We start from the raw sequence: 17,064 nt of genomic DNA on the forward strand, positions 1-17,064 counted from the left end.
TTGGGAAGCTGCACAAATAAGATGCCAAAACCAACCACTTCCATGTGGTATTGGACAGAAAGCAACCACTTCCATGTGGTATTGGACAGAAAGGAGGACTTTTTTTCTCTCCTCCACAATGTAAAATCGAAAATGTGGGAGTTGTCAGCGCTACTGTGACTCTTGTCTGATTACAATCAATGCAAGTCATCAGAATCAGGTAATACACCAACTTATATTCTTGCCTTCAAGAAAGAAAGGAATCTATTGGTTAAACATGCATGTTCCAAATACACAGGACAAGATGTTAAAAATCCAGAGTGCCACCTCCTACCTCCCGTGTAGAAGACTTAAAGACATTGACTTATTATCTATGTTGCTGCAGGCTGGGCAGACGCATCATTAGGGTTTTCTTTTTTCTTTCTTTCTTTTCCTGCCCAGCTTCTCGGGCAGGACATGTAGATGCCCATATCGGCTGTTCAGATTTACTTTACAAAATGAAGTGTAGGATACTTCTCTTGTTGCCTTATTTGTATTTTGACTTTATTAAATGTATTTATATTATCATTTGGTGCAGCCGGGCCGGAGCAGGAGGGGATAGAAAGAGAGAAAAAGGAAGACAGAGGGGGGAATTGTGGGGACAAGAGGGGGATTAGACAGAGAGACAAAAACAACAACAGCAAACACAACAACAACAACAACAACAGAGCAACATCAGCAAATAGGACATGTACAAATATGATAGTAAAAGTAATAGCAAATAAGCAGTTAGCGAAAATAAAAAATAATACAGAAATGACAATGAGCATTATTACACTAATAATGGAGCAATATGAATACCAATAGAAATAGTGCTATTGATAATAAACAATACCAATACTTTACCTTTATTATCAACAATACAATTGTTCAAATGCAACAATACATATACGTAATGATAACTTGAGATACGAAAGAATGCAGAAAAATGGAGGGGAAGAAAGAGAAGCAACCTACATTAACCTTGTAGATTGTTATAGTAACAATAGGTTAAGCTTTGTCAGTGTGCCATGTGTTATACCCAGTTTACCCTAGGGCAACAACGTTAATATATGTTTGATGAAACGTGATTATGTGCATGAGTGTATGTGTGCATATGTACTTGTATATGTACAGTATGTGTATATGTGTGCTTGTACAGTGAATGTATATGTACAGTATGTGTATATGTGTGTACAGCGAATGTATATGTATAGAATGTGTATGTGTGTGTTTGTACAGCGAATGTATATGTACAGTATGTGTGTTTGTACAGTGAATGTCTATGTACAGTATATGTATGTGTGTTTGTACAGCGAATGTATATGTGTAGTATGTGTATGTGTATGTTTGTACAGTGAGTGTATATGTACAGTATGTGTATATGTATGTTTTTACAGTATGTGTATACAGTATGTGTATACAGTATGTTTGTATAATGAATGTGCGTGTGGATGTACGAACTTTGAGTGTGTAAATATGTACTGTATTTATTTGTATATGTATGTGGGAGCGTAGGTACCTATGTATGTGTGTATGTATGTGTGTGAGTATATGTGAATTTGCATGTCAGCTGTCTTTCCAGCAGTCACATGGTCTTTCCCTTGTTGTCAGCCACTCTATTCGTATGTGGGCTCTGTACCGAGGATGTCGTTGTGGCTTGTACAGCCCTTTGAGACACTTGTGATTTAGGGCTATATAAATAAACATTGATTGATATTCACAGCAGTCACTGGATGACTCCAGGGTGAATGTTCCAAATACACAGGACAAGATGTTAAAAATCCAGAGTGCCACCTCCTACCTCCCGTGTTGAAGACTTAAAGACACTGACTTATTATCTATGTTGCTGCAGGCTGGGCAGACGCATCATTAGGGTCAAGTGGGCCCCTACTCTCATAGACGTTTCGCTGACTGGGCCCACGACGCCTCAAGTAGGTTCAGCGGTGCATTCTGGCGTCCCAGAAGCACCCCCCTCTGCATCTGACCAGCCTCAGCATGAGTACTGATTTATTTTGGTGACCAGTTGGGGTCTTTCCTCTTTAGCCAGAGCCACTGGCTGCTCCGCTCTGCCACCCGCGATGTTTCCTTTATGGCCTGACGTAGAGCTTGACCGCCAACTCCCAGGTCCCTTATCAGCCTTATTGTTGATGTTGCCACAAAGCCCCGACATCCAACTTCTACAGGGCAGACTTGTGTTCTCCAGCCTCGCCGTTCAGCCTCTGCAGCGATCTCTGCATACCGTAGATTTTTCCGCTCAAAAGCCTCCTCCACCGCATCCTCCCAAGGGACTGTGAGTTCAACGAAGTACACGATGTGCTGGGAGTTGGACCACAGGACTAGGTCAGGCCGCAAGTTAGTAATTGCTATCTCTGGTGGAACGATAAGTTTCTTATACACGTCCACCAGCATCTGCCAGTCCCGGGCTACCTCCAGCTGTCCCAACCTGGGCCTTGATGGTGTCTTTCATTGCCTTTGTTCCCCCTCTCTAACAAAGGCAACTGGCATATTCAGGTTGGGTGTCCTGGGTGGCAAGGAGTTGTTGGTTGTTCTCCTGCTTTCCAGGGTTGCTGCCAAGCATTTGAGTACTTTGTTGTGTCTCCAGGTGTATCGTCCTTGGGAGAGGCTCACTTTACACCCAGTGAGGATGTGTCTGAGTGTAGCTGGTGTTGAGCACAGGGGGCATGATGGATCTTCACCCAGCCATTGGTTGAGGTTTTTGGGGGCGGGAAGGACATCATAGGTTGCTCGAAGTAGGAAACTTACCCTATTCGATTCCATTTCCCATTTGTCCCTCCAGCTGATCTTCCGTTTCTCCACCCCTTCCCACCTTGTCCACTGGCCCTGCTTAGCTTGCGCCCCAGCCTTGGCATATCTATTTGACTCTTCCTGTCGACGGACCTCGGCCACGAGCAACTTGCGCCGCTCAGCAGAGGATGCCTTATTCCAGGAAGGTCGTGTCTCTCCAAATCCCAATCCGGCTTTTCCATGTTGGACTTGGCCCACGATATCAGCGTGGTGAAGAGCAGATTTTGCCTGCTGTACTGCGTTCTTAGCTGACCACTTCTTTCCTGCTGTCAGATTTGGGGCAGCAGCTCGGACTACAGTATCCTTGGACTCTGTTAGGGTCATCTCGAGCCTCACTTTGGAGCATTTGAACTCCTCTGTCAGGCTAGAGAGAGGCAGTTCGAGTAATCCATGACCATACAGGCCGATGCTGCTCAGGCATCGAGGGACACCTAGCCACTTTCTAACATAAGAGCTGATAGTTCTTTCCATTTTCTCCACTCTGGTGAGGGAGATACCATACATGGTTAGTGGCCACATGAGGCGGGGTAGTAACCTGAACTGGAGGCACCAGATTTTCAGCTTCATCTGTCAATGTTCTTCAGACCTTTGGTGACTTCTTGCCTTAGCTTGTCTGCTTGCTCAGTGTCCTTCAGATTTGAGTCATACCACCTTCCCAGGCTCTTAATTGGCTTCTCTGACACAGTTAGAATGGGTTCTTCACCAATGAGAAACCTTTGTTCTGTCAGTTTGCCTCTGATGATGGAGATGCTTCTTGATTTTGAGGCCTTGAATTTCATTCTGGCCCCAGTGATGTTCTTATAAAGCTTCCCTAGTAAGCGCCTGGTGCAGGGTGCTGTAGTTGTTATGGTTGTCATGTCATCCATATAGGCTCTGAGAGGAGGTAGGCGAATTCCGGAACTCAGCTGTTCGCCACCCACTACCCACTTGGATGCTCGCATAATGACTTCCATTGCCATGATGAAGGCCAACGGGGAGATGGTACACCCTGCCATTATTCCAACCTCCATATGGTGCCAAGTGGTGGTGAAGTCTGGCGTGGTAAAACAGAGCTGCAGATCTTCAAAGTATGCCCTGACAAGGGTGGTGATGGTCTCTGGTATCCTGAAGAAGTCGAAGGATGCCCAGAGGAAACTGTGTAGGACAGAACCAAATGCATTGGCAAGGTCTAGGAAGATGATGTGGACATCTCTCCTCTCTTTCTTCGCAGCCTGGATTTGATGCCAGATTATGCTGGTGTGTTCGAGGCATCCGGAGAACCTTGGGATTCCTGCTTTTTGGACTGAGGTATCCACAAATCTGTTCTTGTCCAGGTAGTAGGTCATCCTCTGGGCAACTACGCTGAAGAAAATCTTACCCTCGACATTGAGGAGGCTGATGGGGCGGAACTGGCTGATATCTTTAGATTCCTTCTCCTTGGGAATCAAGACTCCTCCGGCCCTACGCCATGCTTTGGGTATGATTCCCCTCTCCCAAGCCACCCTCATTAGCCGCCACAGGAAGCAAAGTACATCAGGGGCACTCTTGTATAGTCGATACAGAACTCCATTTGGCCCTGGGGCTGATGATGCTCTCGCCCGCTTTACTGCTTTCTCCACTTCACTCCACTTTGGGGGGCATGTATTTTGGGGGGCATGTATTTTGTACATCTTTAACATGTGAAACAAAATTGGCAAAACAAATAAATAAATACAAAATATACAGTGAGGTCCACAAGTATTTGCACACCCTGCAATTTTGCAAGTTCTCCCACTTAGAAATTAGGGAGAGGTCTGAAATGTTCATCATAGATGTATTTGCACTGTTAGAGACATAATCTGAAAAGAAAAATCCGGAAATCACATTGTATGATTTTTTAATGATTTATTTGTATGTTACTGGGGTTCATAAGTATTTGCACACATGAGAATCAGCAAGAATTATGACTCTCAAAGAGCTGTCAGTTTACCTTAAAAAAAATCCACCTTGACCCCACAACTAATCACCCACCCACCATCCCTTTGAGCTCATTAAAGTCACCTGTGCAGCCCACAGTCAGTCAAGGTCCAACTGCTACCATGGGCAAGACCAAAGAGCTGTCAAAAGAGACCAGAGACAAAATTGTAGAGCTCCACAAAGCTGGAAAAGGCTATGGGACAATTGGGAAGCAGCTTGGTGAGAATAGATCAGCTGTTGCAGAAATTGTTAGAACATGGAAGAGGCTAAACATGACTGCTAAACCACCTCGGACTGGGGCTCCATGTAAGATCTCTCCTCGTGGGGCATCATTCATGATAAGAAAAGTGAGGATCATCCCAGAACTACACGGCAGGAGCTGGTGAATGACCCGAAGAGAGCTGGGAGCACTGTTTCCAAGGCTACTATCAGTAGAACACTACGGCGTAGTGCTTTAAAATCATGCATCGCACGGAAGGTTCCCCTGCTTAAGTCAGCCCACGTCCAGGCCCATCTGAAGTTTGCTAGTGGCCATCTGGATGATCCAGAGGAGTCATGGGAGGGAGTCATGTGGTCAGATGAGACCAAAATATAACTTTGTGGTATAAACTCCACTCGTCAGGTTTGGAGGAAAAAGAAGGATGGGTATCATACCAAGAACACCATACCTACAGTGAAGCATAGGGGGAACATCATGCTTTGGGGGTGCTTTTCAGCAAAGGGGACAGGACGACTGCATTGTATTAAGGAGAGGATGAACGGGGCCATTGAGAGATTTTGGCCAAAAACCTCCTTTTCTCAGTCAAGAGCATTGAAGATGGGTCGTGGCTGGGTCTTCCAACATGAAGCACACAGCCAGGATAACCAAGGAGTGGCTCCATACCAAGCATATCAAGGTTCTGGAGTGGTCTAGCCAGTCTCCAGATCTAAATCCAATAGAAAATCTTTGGAGGGAGCTGAAACTTCGTGTTGCTCGGTGACAGCCCCGAAACTTGACAGATCTAGAGAAGATTTGTGTGGAGGAGTGGGCCAAAATCCCTGTTGCCAAATGTGCAAACCTGCTGAAGAACTATAGGAAATGTTGACCTCTGTAATTGCATTCTGCACTAAATAATAACACTGATGTTCTCATGTGTGCAAATACTTATGAACCCCAGTAATATACAAATAAATCATAAAAAAAATCATACAATATGATTTCCGGATATTTATTTTTAGATTATGTCTCTAACAGTGGAAATACATCTATGATGAACATTTCAGACATTTCCCTAATTTCTAATTGGGAGAACTTGCAAAATTGCAGGGTGTGCAAATACTTGTGGACCTCACTGTATATAGTGAGGTCCACAAGTATTCGCCATCTTCCTGACAATGCTAAACTGTGAACTATGGTCAACCTGCACTTTAATGCAGTTTCTATGCCGCTGGACAAAGCTCAAACAAAATCTCGTTGACATGTATGACTTAAGTGTTATTATGACAATGACAATAAAGGAATTGATTGATTGATTGATAGTGTACCCCGCCTACCACTCGAATGCAGCTGAGATAGGCTCCAGCGACCACCCGCGACCCGAAAGGGACAAGCGGTAGAAAATGGATGAATATATATATATGAGGTAGATCACCTTGACTTGGTCATTTAAAAAGTAGCTCGCCTGCTGAAAAAGTGTGGGCACCCCTGCTGTAAACAGTCATCATCATAGTTTATTACGTGCTCGTGCAAAGTTTTAAGTCGCACAAAGTGCAACATCAAGTGCACCTATGTTAATAGTACAATTCTTAGCTTTGATGACACACAATGACGGTTTGTCACACAAGTGTAAAAAGAAGTTACGCACAGTCTACCTTTACTTCAAAAACAAGTGACAACCGCATCATTTTAATGGGAGTCCTTTCGGTGCGTATTCTTTTTAGGTGTTGCAAAAATCCCAAGAAAAAGCCAAGGTCTATATTCTAATACATGTTCCATGGAACTGCGAGAAGAGGAAGCAATACCTTGTAAAGTTCTCCCCATATCCTCTTGGACTGACCCTTTTTGAAAATTTCCTCGCGGACTGCGACTCTGTAGCAAAGAAATGATAACATGAACGAATATGCACAGATTACAGTTGGATCTGCAAAATGAAATTAAATAGTGATTAGTATAACAAAAGTCATTGCCTTACCGGACCCCTGTGTCCTCTGTCACCAGGTCCTGGTCCTTCTCTGCACTGTAGCTCATAGTGGAAGCTGCAGCCTGCGCCAACAGGTCCTTCATATCACTGACCACCAGACTGGGCCTCTTTCTCTGAGCTTTGGGCCCAAATGTAGTCTCAAAACCTTCTGTGTCTAAAATGTGCACCTTTGAGTTCTGAATACAGGAAACAAACATTAAAGATGCTTTACTCCACATTATAGGATTTATTTGATCAAAAGTTAATCATCTCTGCTTTATTTGAATCGGGTTGAAAGTGAAAAACTTCATTTTACACTTAGTTAAGAATATATAAAAAAAGAAACATAACATTATTTTTAATAGGGATGAAACGTATTGTAAATATCACGGTATTTTGGGTTTCAAAATGCAAGCAATAATGCTGTGGTATGCGAGTTAGAGATGTCCGATAAATGCTTTAAAATGTAATATCGGAAACTATCGGTATCAAAAATATCGGTATCGGTTTCAAAAAGTAAAATATATGACTTTTTTAAACGTCACTGTGTACATGGACGTAGGGAGAAGTACAGAGCGCCAATAAACCTTCGGCCCAGTCACATAATATCTACGGATTTTCACATACATGGTCAACAGCCATACAGGTCACACTGAGGGTGACCGTACAAACAACATTAGCACTGTTACAAATATGTGCCACACTGTGAACCCACACCAAACAAGAATGCCAAACACATTTCGGTAGAACATCCGCACTGTAACACAACATAAACACAACAGAACATATACCCAGAACCCCTTGCAGCACAAACTCTTCCAGGACGCTACAATATACACCCCCCGCTACCCCCTACCCCCCACCTCAACCTCCTCATGCTCTCTCAGGGAGAGCATGTCCCAAATTCCAAGCTGCTGTTTTGAGGCATGTTAAAAAAAATAATGCACTTTGTGACTTCAATAATAAATATGGCAGTGCCATGTTGGCACTTTTTTTTTTCTCCATAACTTGAGTTGATTTATTTTGGAAAACCTTGTTACATTATTTAATGCATCCAGCGGGGCATCACAACCAAATTAGGCACAATAATGTGTTAATTCCACGACTGTATATATCGGTATCGGTTGATATCGGAATCGGTAATTAAGAGTTGGACAATATCGGAATATTAATATCGGCAAAAAAGCCATTATCGGACATCTCTAACAACAATAATATCTTACTGTGGTCTAATTACCGTGACAATATTGTACCATGACATTTTGATATCGTTATACCCCTACTTTTTAAAATATAGCAGTGGTTCACTTACTTTTACACTTGGCAGTTCAGAGTAGAGATCAACTGATTATCATCCTGGCCGATTATCTGCGCTGATATTTGGTATTTTGACATATACCGGTATCAGCATCAGCTATTTATTTTTATTTTGTTTACAACAACATTATTACATCAGCAAATACAATATATACATATATAGTACTATTATTTAGTATATGAAAAAAAAAATTGAAGATGGTAATAACCACTGCTTAAGCACCAGCCCCTTTGTGGGAAAAGTTCCCTTTTTGCTGGAGCCCAACTTTCTTTTAAATTTAATTAAGGAAAAAAAACCCTCATATTTTCAATCATTCTCTCCAAATATGTTTTGATATCTGACATAGCATTTATTTGAGTTATTGTGAGAATTATTTTTTTCGGTCTGCTTTCTCTCCTTCTAACGCAGTTCTGATCGCCTACAGATCGTCTCTCCTCTCCTCTGCATACTTATCAAAACTTTAAATTGTTGCCAGGAAATCCAATTTTTGTCCTTCTTTCTTGCTCTCGTTATGTTTTTGTTGTCACTGCAGCGATCAAATCGCTCGACACTCGGAGCGTGGGCTCATTTAAAGGAGAAATTTCATGTTCCGTTACAAAGATGGATGGACATGAAAATGACAAAAATCCAAACTTTGCATGAATATCTTGACAAATAGGAGACTTATTATATGCTGCAAGGCAGCAGCTCACACATTCTTATACTTTCAGTAACATCGACCAAGAAATGGTGGTAGCCAGCTTGAAAAATGTATCAACTATAAGCTATGTGAAGGAGCCCACAATTGGGTTTTTTAACCCATCCATCTATGTTTACTGTTTGTCACTCTCAGGGCTGTGGGAGGGGAGCTGGAGCCTATCACAGCTGCAATCAGGCGGAAGGCAGGGTACACCCTGGACAAGTGGCCACCTCAGCATGTCTTTAGGGGTGGGAGGAAGCCAGCGTACTAGAAGGGTACCACCCCAGTCACAGGGAGAACATACAAACTCCTCACAGAAAGCCCGGGAATCGAACCTTCTCACTGTGAGGCATGATTGCTAACCACTCTCCCATATTTTGGCTGCTTGTATGTAACTAAAAAAGGTTTATATGGTGGTGAGTTTGACCCTGGAATGGATTGTTCATATTTCCATGATTTCCTATTTGAAGATATTGGATTAGCAACCAGGATGCTTCAATAAATCGTGTTCAAAGGTTTACTATAGTATGCTGAGGAGTTCTCCATCTTGGTCCGTACTCACGTGGGCTTTGACTCGGTCGTGCAGTAGAGACATGGGCAGTCTGCTTTGTCGCATTACCACGCGATACGGATCTTTCTGCACGGCGCTCATCTCCTCTTGGAACTTCTGCAGGGATGTCTGCTTGATGACACGTGTGTTTGCTGTAACACAAAAGGTTTAGTTTAATTACAGTGAAACCCGCTTAAGTCAGCAACACATCTGTGTCTACCAATTTATTAAGTACCAGTCCTTGTATTGTTCTTATTACAACAAGTGCCTGCACACAGGTTGACATACATGGTCAACCACTTTTGTTGACATCAAATTTGAATTCATCTCTCTGAAAATTGTTGTGATTATGTCAGACACAGGGATAACACTTGCAAGAAACCTAGTTTATTTTTCTCCATGGTGTAGAGCAGTGTTTTTCAACCACTGTGCCGCGGCACACTGGTGTGCTGTGACATACAGTCTGGTGTGCCGTGGGAAATTATATAATCTCACCTATTTGGGTTAAAAAATGTATTTGCAAACCAGTAATTATAGTCTGCAAATTATGTGTTGAGTGTCGGTGCTGTCTAGAGCTCGGCAGAGTAACCGAGTAATACTCTTCCATATCAGTAGGTGGCAGCCGGTAGCTAATTGCTTTGTGGATGTCGGAAACAGCGGGAGGCAGGGTGCAGGTAAAAAGGTGTCTAATGCTTAAACCAAAAATAAACAAAAGGTGAGTGCCCCTAAGAAAAGGCATTGAAGCTTAGGGAAGGCTATGCAGAAAGAAACTAAAACTGAACTGGCTTACAAAGTATAAAAAATAGAATGCTGGACGACAGCAAAGACTTACTGTGGAGCAAAGACGGCGTCCACAATGTACATCCAAACATGACATTACAATCAACAATGTCCCCACAAAGAAGGATAAAAACAACTGAAATATTCTTGATTGCTAAAACAAAGTAGATGCGGGAAATATCGCTCAAAGGAAGACATGAAACTGCTACAGGAAAACACCAAAAAAAGAGAAAAAGCCACCAAAATAGGAGCGCAAGACAAGAAGTAAAACACTACCGTATTTTCCGCACCATAAGCCGCACCTAAAAACCACAATTTTTGTCAAAAGCAGACAGTGCGGCTAATAACCCGGTGCGCCTTATATATGGATTAATATTCATATTTATTTTCATAAGGTTTAGGTCTCGCAACTACGGTAAACAGTCGCCATCTTTTTTCCCCGTAAAAGAGGAAGCGCTTCTTCTTCTACGGTAAGCAACCGCCCCATAGAAGAGGAAGCGCTTCTTCTTCTACTGTAAGCAACCGCCAAGGTGAGCACCCGCCCCCGGAGAAGAAGAAGCTCGCGGATATTTCATTTCATTTGTTTTTCTGTAAAGACAACAAAATGTCTCCTACTAAGAGACACGCGTACAAGGTTCCACTGGCTTTTGATATTCATGTGAACCGCACTGTGGATACAACGGGAGCACGTACGGTGAATATTCGCACCACAGGGAATGAGAAGTCGTCCTACTGTGGTTCTAGCTTGCCATGCTAACGGCCAGAAACTTCCACCCACGGTGATATTCAAAAGGAAGACCTTGCCAAAAGACAACTTTCCAGCCGGCGTCATCATAAAAGCTAACTCGAAGGGATGGATGAAGAAAAGATGAGCGAGTGGTTGATAGACGTTTACGCGAAGACACCGGGTGACTTTTTTCACGCAGCGCCGTTCCTGTTGATCTACGACTGCATGCACGTCCACATCACAGATGGTGTCAAAAAACAAGTGAAGCACACCGAAGAAGAATAATTCGAGGGATTTGTAGATGAGTAATAACTTCAGAAAGTGAGCTTTAAATGTTTATTTTGTGTGTTGTGTGACACTAACGTATGAGCAACGTTGAGTTATTGATGTTGCTATTGCTCTGCACTATTTTGAGTGTTACTATTTTTGTGATTGCACATTTGCACATTACATTTTGGGAGTGAACAGAGTTGTTAGAACGCTGGTTTGTAATATATTATTAAAGTTTGACTGACCTATCTGACTGTTTTGTTGACATTCCCTTTAGCGTAGCGTAGGTGCGGCTAATAGCACGGGGCGGCTAACAGGTAAACAAAGTTTTGAAATATGCCGTTCATTAAACGTGCGGCTAATAACACGGGGCGCCTTATGGTGCGGAAAATACGGTACACAGGAAAACAGCAAAAAAGTCAAAACAAGTCACGACGTGATGTGACAGGTAGTGACAGTACACCTACTTTGAGACAAGAGCTATAGTGATGCATGCTTGGTTATGGTTTAAAGTCATATCCAACAATTGCGACAACGACTCTTTATGGTCAACCGAGTTTCGTTTTTTAATGATTTCTGCTGGTGGTGTGCCTCCGGATTTTTTCAACACGAAAAATGTGCCTTGGCTCAAAAAAGGTTGAAAAACACTGGCGTAATGGATTAGTGATGCAGCCCTTTGAGACACTTGTGATTAAGGGCTGTATAAATAATCGTTGATTTATTGATTCAGAAGTAGCTAAAACACTGTGGACGAACATTAACCACTAGCTCGCTATGTTAAAGTGTATATAGCGTTAGTTTTAAAGCCAAAATACGTCCATTCTCCCTCTTTTTTCTCCACACGGTTTTGGCTTGCAAGTGGTCTGTGCGTGTTTTTACTCACGACATGCGCCTCAGCGCACCATCAGGCGAATGAAAAGAAGTACCGGTATTTTTCAAAGGCAGTATACAGTAGTACACTTTTTTATTATTTAGTACTGCGGTACTTTATTAGTGCCGGTGATCTTGCAACAAATACAGTACAGCCTAAAGGTTTGGACACATCTTCTCATTCCAGTGTTTCCCACACATTCATTTATTTGTGGCGGCCCGCCACGAAAGAATTAAGGCCGCCACAAAAAATATATATATTTTTTTTTTTGTATTTTTTGTGTCCTGTCAAGCTTCTCAGGCAAATCATATAGTTGATGTAGATGCCCATATCGGCTGTTCACATTTACTTTACAAAAGAGAAGTGTAGGATCAAGGTTTTTGGAGCTCTTTGTTCAGTGGATCAGATGTTTGATGAAGCTCTGTGTCTATCTACCACCACTACTGTTTTATGTTTATTTGTTACTGACTGTGGCAGGACACCTCTGCCTCTGTTTCACTTTATGTTGCTGGTAAATAATATGCTTGTAGTAGTAGGCTAAAGTTAAATTATTTAGTATGCACTAATTAAAGGGGCAGAGCTTTAAGAGACATTTTAGCTTTTATATTTTTACAAGATATATTTTTTGTAAGAACCACAATTAATAAATATATTTCAGTGAATAACTTATTGTTCAAATCTGTATATAAATATGTACATAAAGTGTTGTAATTATATTGTAAAACGGATGAATGGATGGACGTTTAAAACAAAACTGTTATTATTAATTAGTAAGTATACATTTTTTGAGCCTTTTTAGAGAAAATCATATCATTGTAGTAAATTATGCAAATTACTCGATGGTGTCATGGTGACCACGCCCATAGCCACGCCCCCACCGCCACAGGTATCTTGGCAGTTTATGGGAAACACTGCATTCAATGTGTTTTCTTTATTTTCATGACTATTTACATTGTAGATTGTCACATCAAAACTATGAATGAACACATGTGGAGTTATGTACTTAACAAAACAATTTGAAATAACTAAAAACATGTTTTATTTTCTAGTTTCTTCAAAATGCACACTCTTGGCATTCTCTCGATGAGCTTCAAGCACACCTGTGAAGTGAAAACCATTTTAGGTGAATTCCTCTTGAAGCTTATGGAGAGAATGCCAAGAGTGTGCAAAGCAGTAATCCGAGCAAATGGGGGCTATTTTGAAGAAACTAGAAAATAAAACATGTTATCAGTTATTTCACCTTTTTTTGTTAAGTACATAACTCCACATGTGTTCATTCATAGTTTTGATGTGACAATCTACAATGTAAATAGTCATGAAAATAAAGAACACGCATTGAATGAGAAGGTGTGTCCAAACTTTTGGCCGGTACTGTACATAACTCAAATTAGCACTTCATTCATGCCAAAATAATGTAGAAAAAAATACATCCACAATGTAGTGAAGCCGCAATATATGAAGCGCGATGTGGCGAGGGACAACTGTACATAAGGGTATCAGCAAATTTGATTTAATGTTTTCAATGCCATTTGAAAAAAAAATGTATGCCCATGTCCGACTGCTAATGGTTATTATATATAGTCAAAAGCTTACAATTGTCTGTGCTCACACAAAATTGTAAGCTTTTGACAATTTTAATGTTGAATAGTTGAAAAGTTTACATTATAAGTCAAGTTATAAGTTTACATTTTACTATCTAGTCCGGGGGTCGGCAACCCGCGGCTCTCGAGCCACATGCGGCTCTTTATAACGCCGCCCTCGTGGCTTCCTGGAGCTTTTTCAAAAATGTATGAAAATGGAAAAGATGGTGGAAAAAATATATTTTTTGTTTTAATATTGTTTCTGTAAGACAGCAAACATGACACAAACCTTCCCAATTTTTAGAAATCACTCTGTTTATATTAAACATACTTCACCGATGAGAGGATTTGACGAGAGCCGTTTTGTCCTACTAGTTTCTGCGGTCCTTGAACGCACCGTAGTTTTTTTACATGTACAACTTTCTCAGACGCTGCCACAGTAAGACGTGGCAGCTACAATCGGGCGGAAGGCGGGGTACACCCTGGACAAGTCGCCACCTCATCGCAGAAGAATTATATAAGGCTTTTAATTTTTTGCGGCTCCAGAAGAATATTTTTTGTGTATTTTTGGTCCAATATGACTCAACATATTGGGTTGCCGTCCCCTGATCTACTCAATGAGAATTGGCTTGCAAGACTGTTTCATTTGAGAATTTATTTTTGTTCATTTATTTTTCTGCAGTAGCAGCTGGTGTTCTGACTTCGTGCAGGGCCGCAGACAAAAGCCAATTAAAAGGTTCCGCCTGTAAATCATCACACTGTACCTTCAATCAACTGGGAACTGTTAGGCTCTCTAAATAAACATCCAATTCTCAAGTAGTTGATGAATATAATATATCCATTGTATCGCTCTAAAACGTGCTGTAAAAATGCATATCCTCTGAAACTATGCCTTTTGATAGCCACAAACTGGAGGATACTCACTAAACCACTTGATGTTGGGTTCCACTCGGGCCATCGTTCCCGGAGTCACAGTGGACTGGAACTGCAAAGGTCTGATGACTTTTCCTCTGTTATTACTGCAGAACAAAAAAATAGGGGATCATAAAACACTGCATTGGCTTTTAAACATTCGTCACACAAGAAACAATGACGTCTGTCACTTACCATCTCTGTTTTTGTCTGTACATATTCAGACGCTTGATGGTGGCTCGGTCCCTCAGGTTGGTGTCCCCAGCCCCTTTGGCCCGATCTGAGGAAAATGCAAGTGTATTTACATCATGTATCACTTCACCACAATTCCCACGTCTATTTTATTTCAACTTATTATCTTCTTCAATAAAACTACAAGACTGAGTTTTGATTAACTTAGAATTGTATCCATTATCTGTATCTAACCTACTGTGCAGATATTTGGGGCAATAAATATATAAGCACAGTATCTTCCCTCATCACCCTGCAGAAGAAAGCAATAAGCGTCAGTCATAAGGCAGGATATAAGGATCACACAAATATGTTTGTCTTACATTCAAAATGACCAACATTTAAAATATGTGAATAATGCTGTATAATAGACTGTATTTATATTATTCACATGGAAATAATGCTGTATAATAGACTGTATTTTTATATTATTCACATGGGAATAATGCTGTATAATAGACTGTATTTATATTATTCACATGTGAATAATGCTGTATAATAGACTGTATTTATATTATTCACATGTGAATAATGCTGTATAATACTGTATTTATATTATTCACGTGTGAATAATGCTGTATTATAGACTGTATTTATGTTATTCACATGTGAATAATGCTGTATAATAGACTGTATTTATATTATTCACATGTGAATAATGCTGTATAATACTGTATTTATATTATTCACATGTGAATAATGCTGTATAATAGACTGTATTTATATTATTCACATGTGAATAATGCTGTATAATAGACTGTATTTATATTATTCACACATATAAAATACCTAAGTGTTTATTGTCTATTGTGAGCGAACTGTGGTGCTGAATTTCCCCCAGGGATCAATAAAGTACTTTCTATTATATTCTACGATTATGGTGGTTATATCCTGGATCTGCGTATGTTCTTTGACTGTATCTGTGTACTGTTATTCTATTTTATTTACATTTTTCCTGTCTTTTATTTGTAATTGGATTTGTGTATGTTTTGTAACTGGATCTGTGTATTATTGTTTTACTTTGAACTTTTGAAAAGGACCCCAGGAAGACTAGCCTGGCGTTTGGGCGTCGGCTAATGGGGATAATCAATAAACAACAATCCATTTTATACCGTTTGTCCCTTCCGGGGTGGCAGGGGATGCTGGAGCCTATCTATAATCGACTAAACCAACAGTGCCACATTTCATTACAATATTAAGAGTTAACGTTGCGTTTCCTTTACATATGTAGACAAACTTTACATATGTAGACAAAGTAACATATCTGACAAGTTAAATGTCAAGTTAGCTCGCGATAAACAAACCGTGCGGCTAACTCGATTAGCTTACCCGGGTTGCTGCTGGAGCTTGAGGGATTAATTGACATTTTCCCCTTAAACTGAGGCTTCACCATCTTGGCTGGTTAGAGGGTAACTCCTTCGGTGATATAAAAACAAAACAGAGGCACCAAATGTAGAGTTTAATCGTTGTTTTCCTCCCCTCGGCTGGAAACTGTGTGATGACACACGTGTCGGGGGGGTAAAGGGGAAGCCGGAAGTATGTCAACAAAGCGCGACGACGAGGCTGACCAATCAGAGAGAGGCGCTTGAGTTGGGCCTGCCAGGGCGTCTCGTCAGGGCTGACGAGATGCGGGGTCGCCATCTTGGAGTGGTGATCCGCTCCACTCAGTGCAGTTCATTTGGCATAGTTATGTTGATATTCCAGAAGATGTGAACCTAAAAGTGATATCTGTTTGTCAAGACATTATGTATCTTGCATCTAAAGGTCGGAGGCAGACACTCAAATCATTATTATAAATTGTAATAATCATAGTTTGAGTTTGTGCCAAATGTGAGGAAAATCTATCAAATAATTCTTGTGAAATGGCTTTAACAATGTGCAAAGTTAAGACAAAATAATTTAAAAAAAGTAAAACAAATAAATACTCAAGACTTGCTGAGACATCAACACATTGTTTTGTTCAAGTAATTATTGTTTTATACCATATTGTGTACAGATTCTAAACTGTTTTGCAGTTTTTGTTGTATTTAAATTTTTCGGCATTATTTGATATTTTGATTGATGTCAGCCATTTTGGGCCAAAGTGTTCTTTATTTTATTTTATTTTTTACTTCCTCTTATAACACAGTATCTACTGAAATTTTTCATGTATAAAACATAATTGTTTAGCAAAATGTACCATGTGTATGTTCAATTGTACAGGTTGCTATTCACTTATTTTGAAGCGTTTTTGTCAGGTTGAAACAC

At 40.8% G+C, this 17,064-nt stretch overlaps 1 protein-coding gene across 1 annotated transcript in view; it reads right to left on the reverse strand.

Annotated features, from left to right (window-relative positions):
* The window catches only part of gnl2 (G protein nucleolar 2), a 28,255-nt gene extending 11,890 nt beyond the window's left edge, over window positions 1-16,365 (reverse strand). The window contains exons 1-6 of the mRNA XM_062062402.1: window positions 16,147-16,365; window positions 14,782-14,866; window positions 14,599-14,693; window positions 9,459-9,598; window positions 6,912-7,096; window positions 6,742-6,808 (exon numbers count right to left, since the gene is read on the reverse strand). Of these exons, the coding sequence (XP_061918386.1) occupies window positions 6,742-6,808; window positions 6,912-7,096; window positions 9,459-9,598; window positions 14,599-14,693; window positions 14,782-14,866; window positions 16,147-16,210 (636 nt within the window). The 5' untranslated portion in view covers window positions 16,211-16,365. The remainder of the gene's footprint in view (window positions 1-6,741; window positions 6,809-6,911; window positions 7,097-9,458; window positions 9,599-14,598; window positions 14,694-14,781; window positions 14,867-16,146) is intronic.
* Between the last annotated feature and the right edge of the window lie 699 nt (window positions 16,366-17,064).

Source organism: Entelurus aequoreus, linkage group LG11 (genome assembly GCF_033978785.1).
Source record: "Entelurus aequoreus isolate RoL-2023_Sb linkage group LG11, RoL_Eaeq_v1.1, whole genome shotgun sequence".
Classification (NCBI taxonomy): domain Eukaryota; kingdom Metazoa; phylum Chordata; class Actinopteri; order Syngnathiformes; family Syngnathidae; genus Entelurus; species Entelurus aequoreus.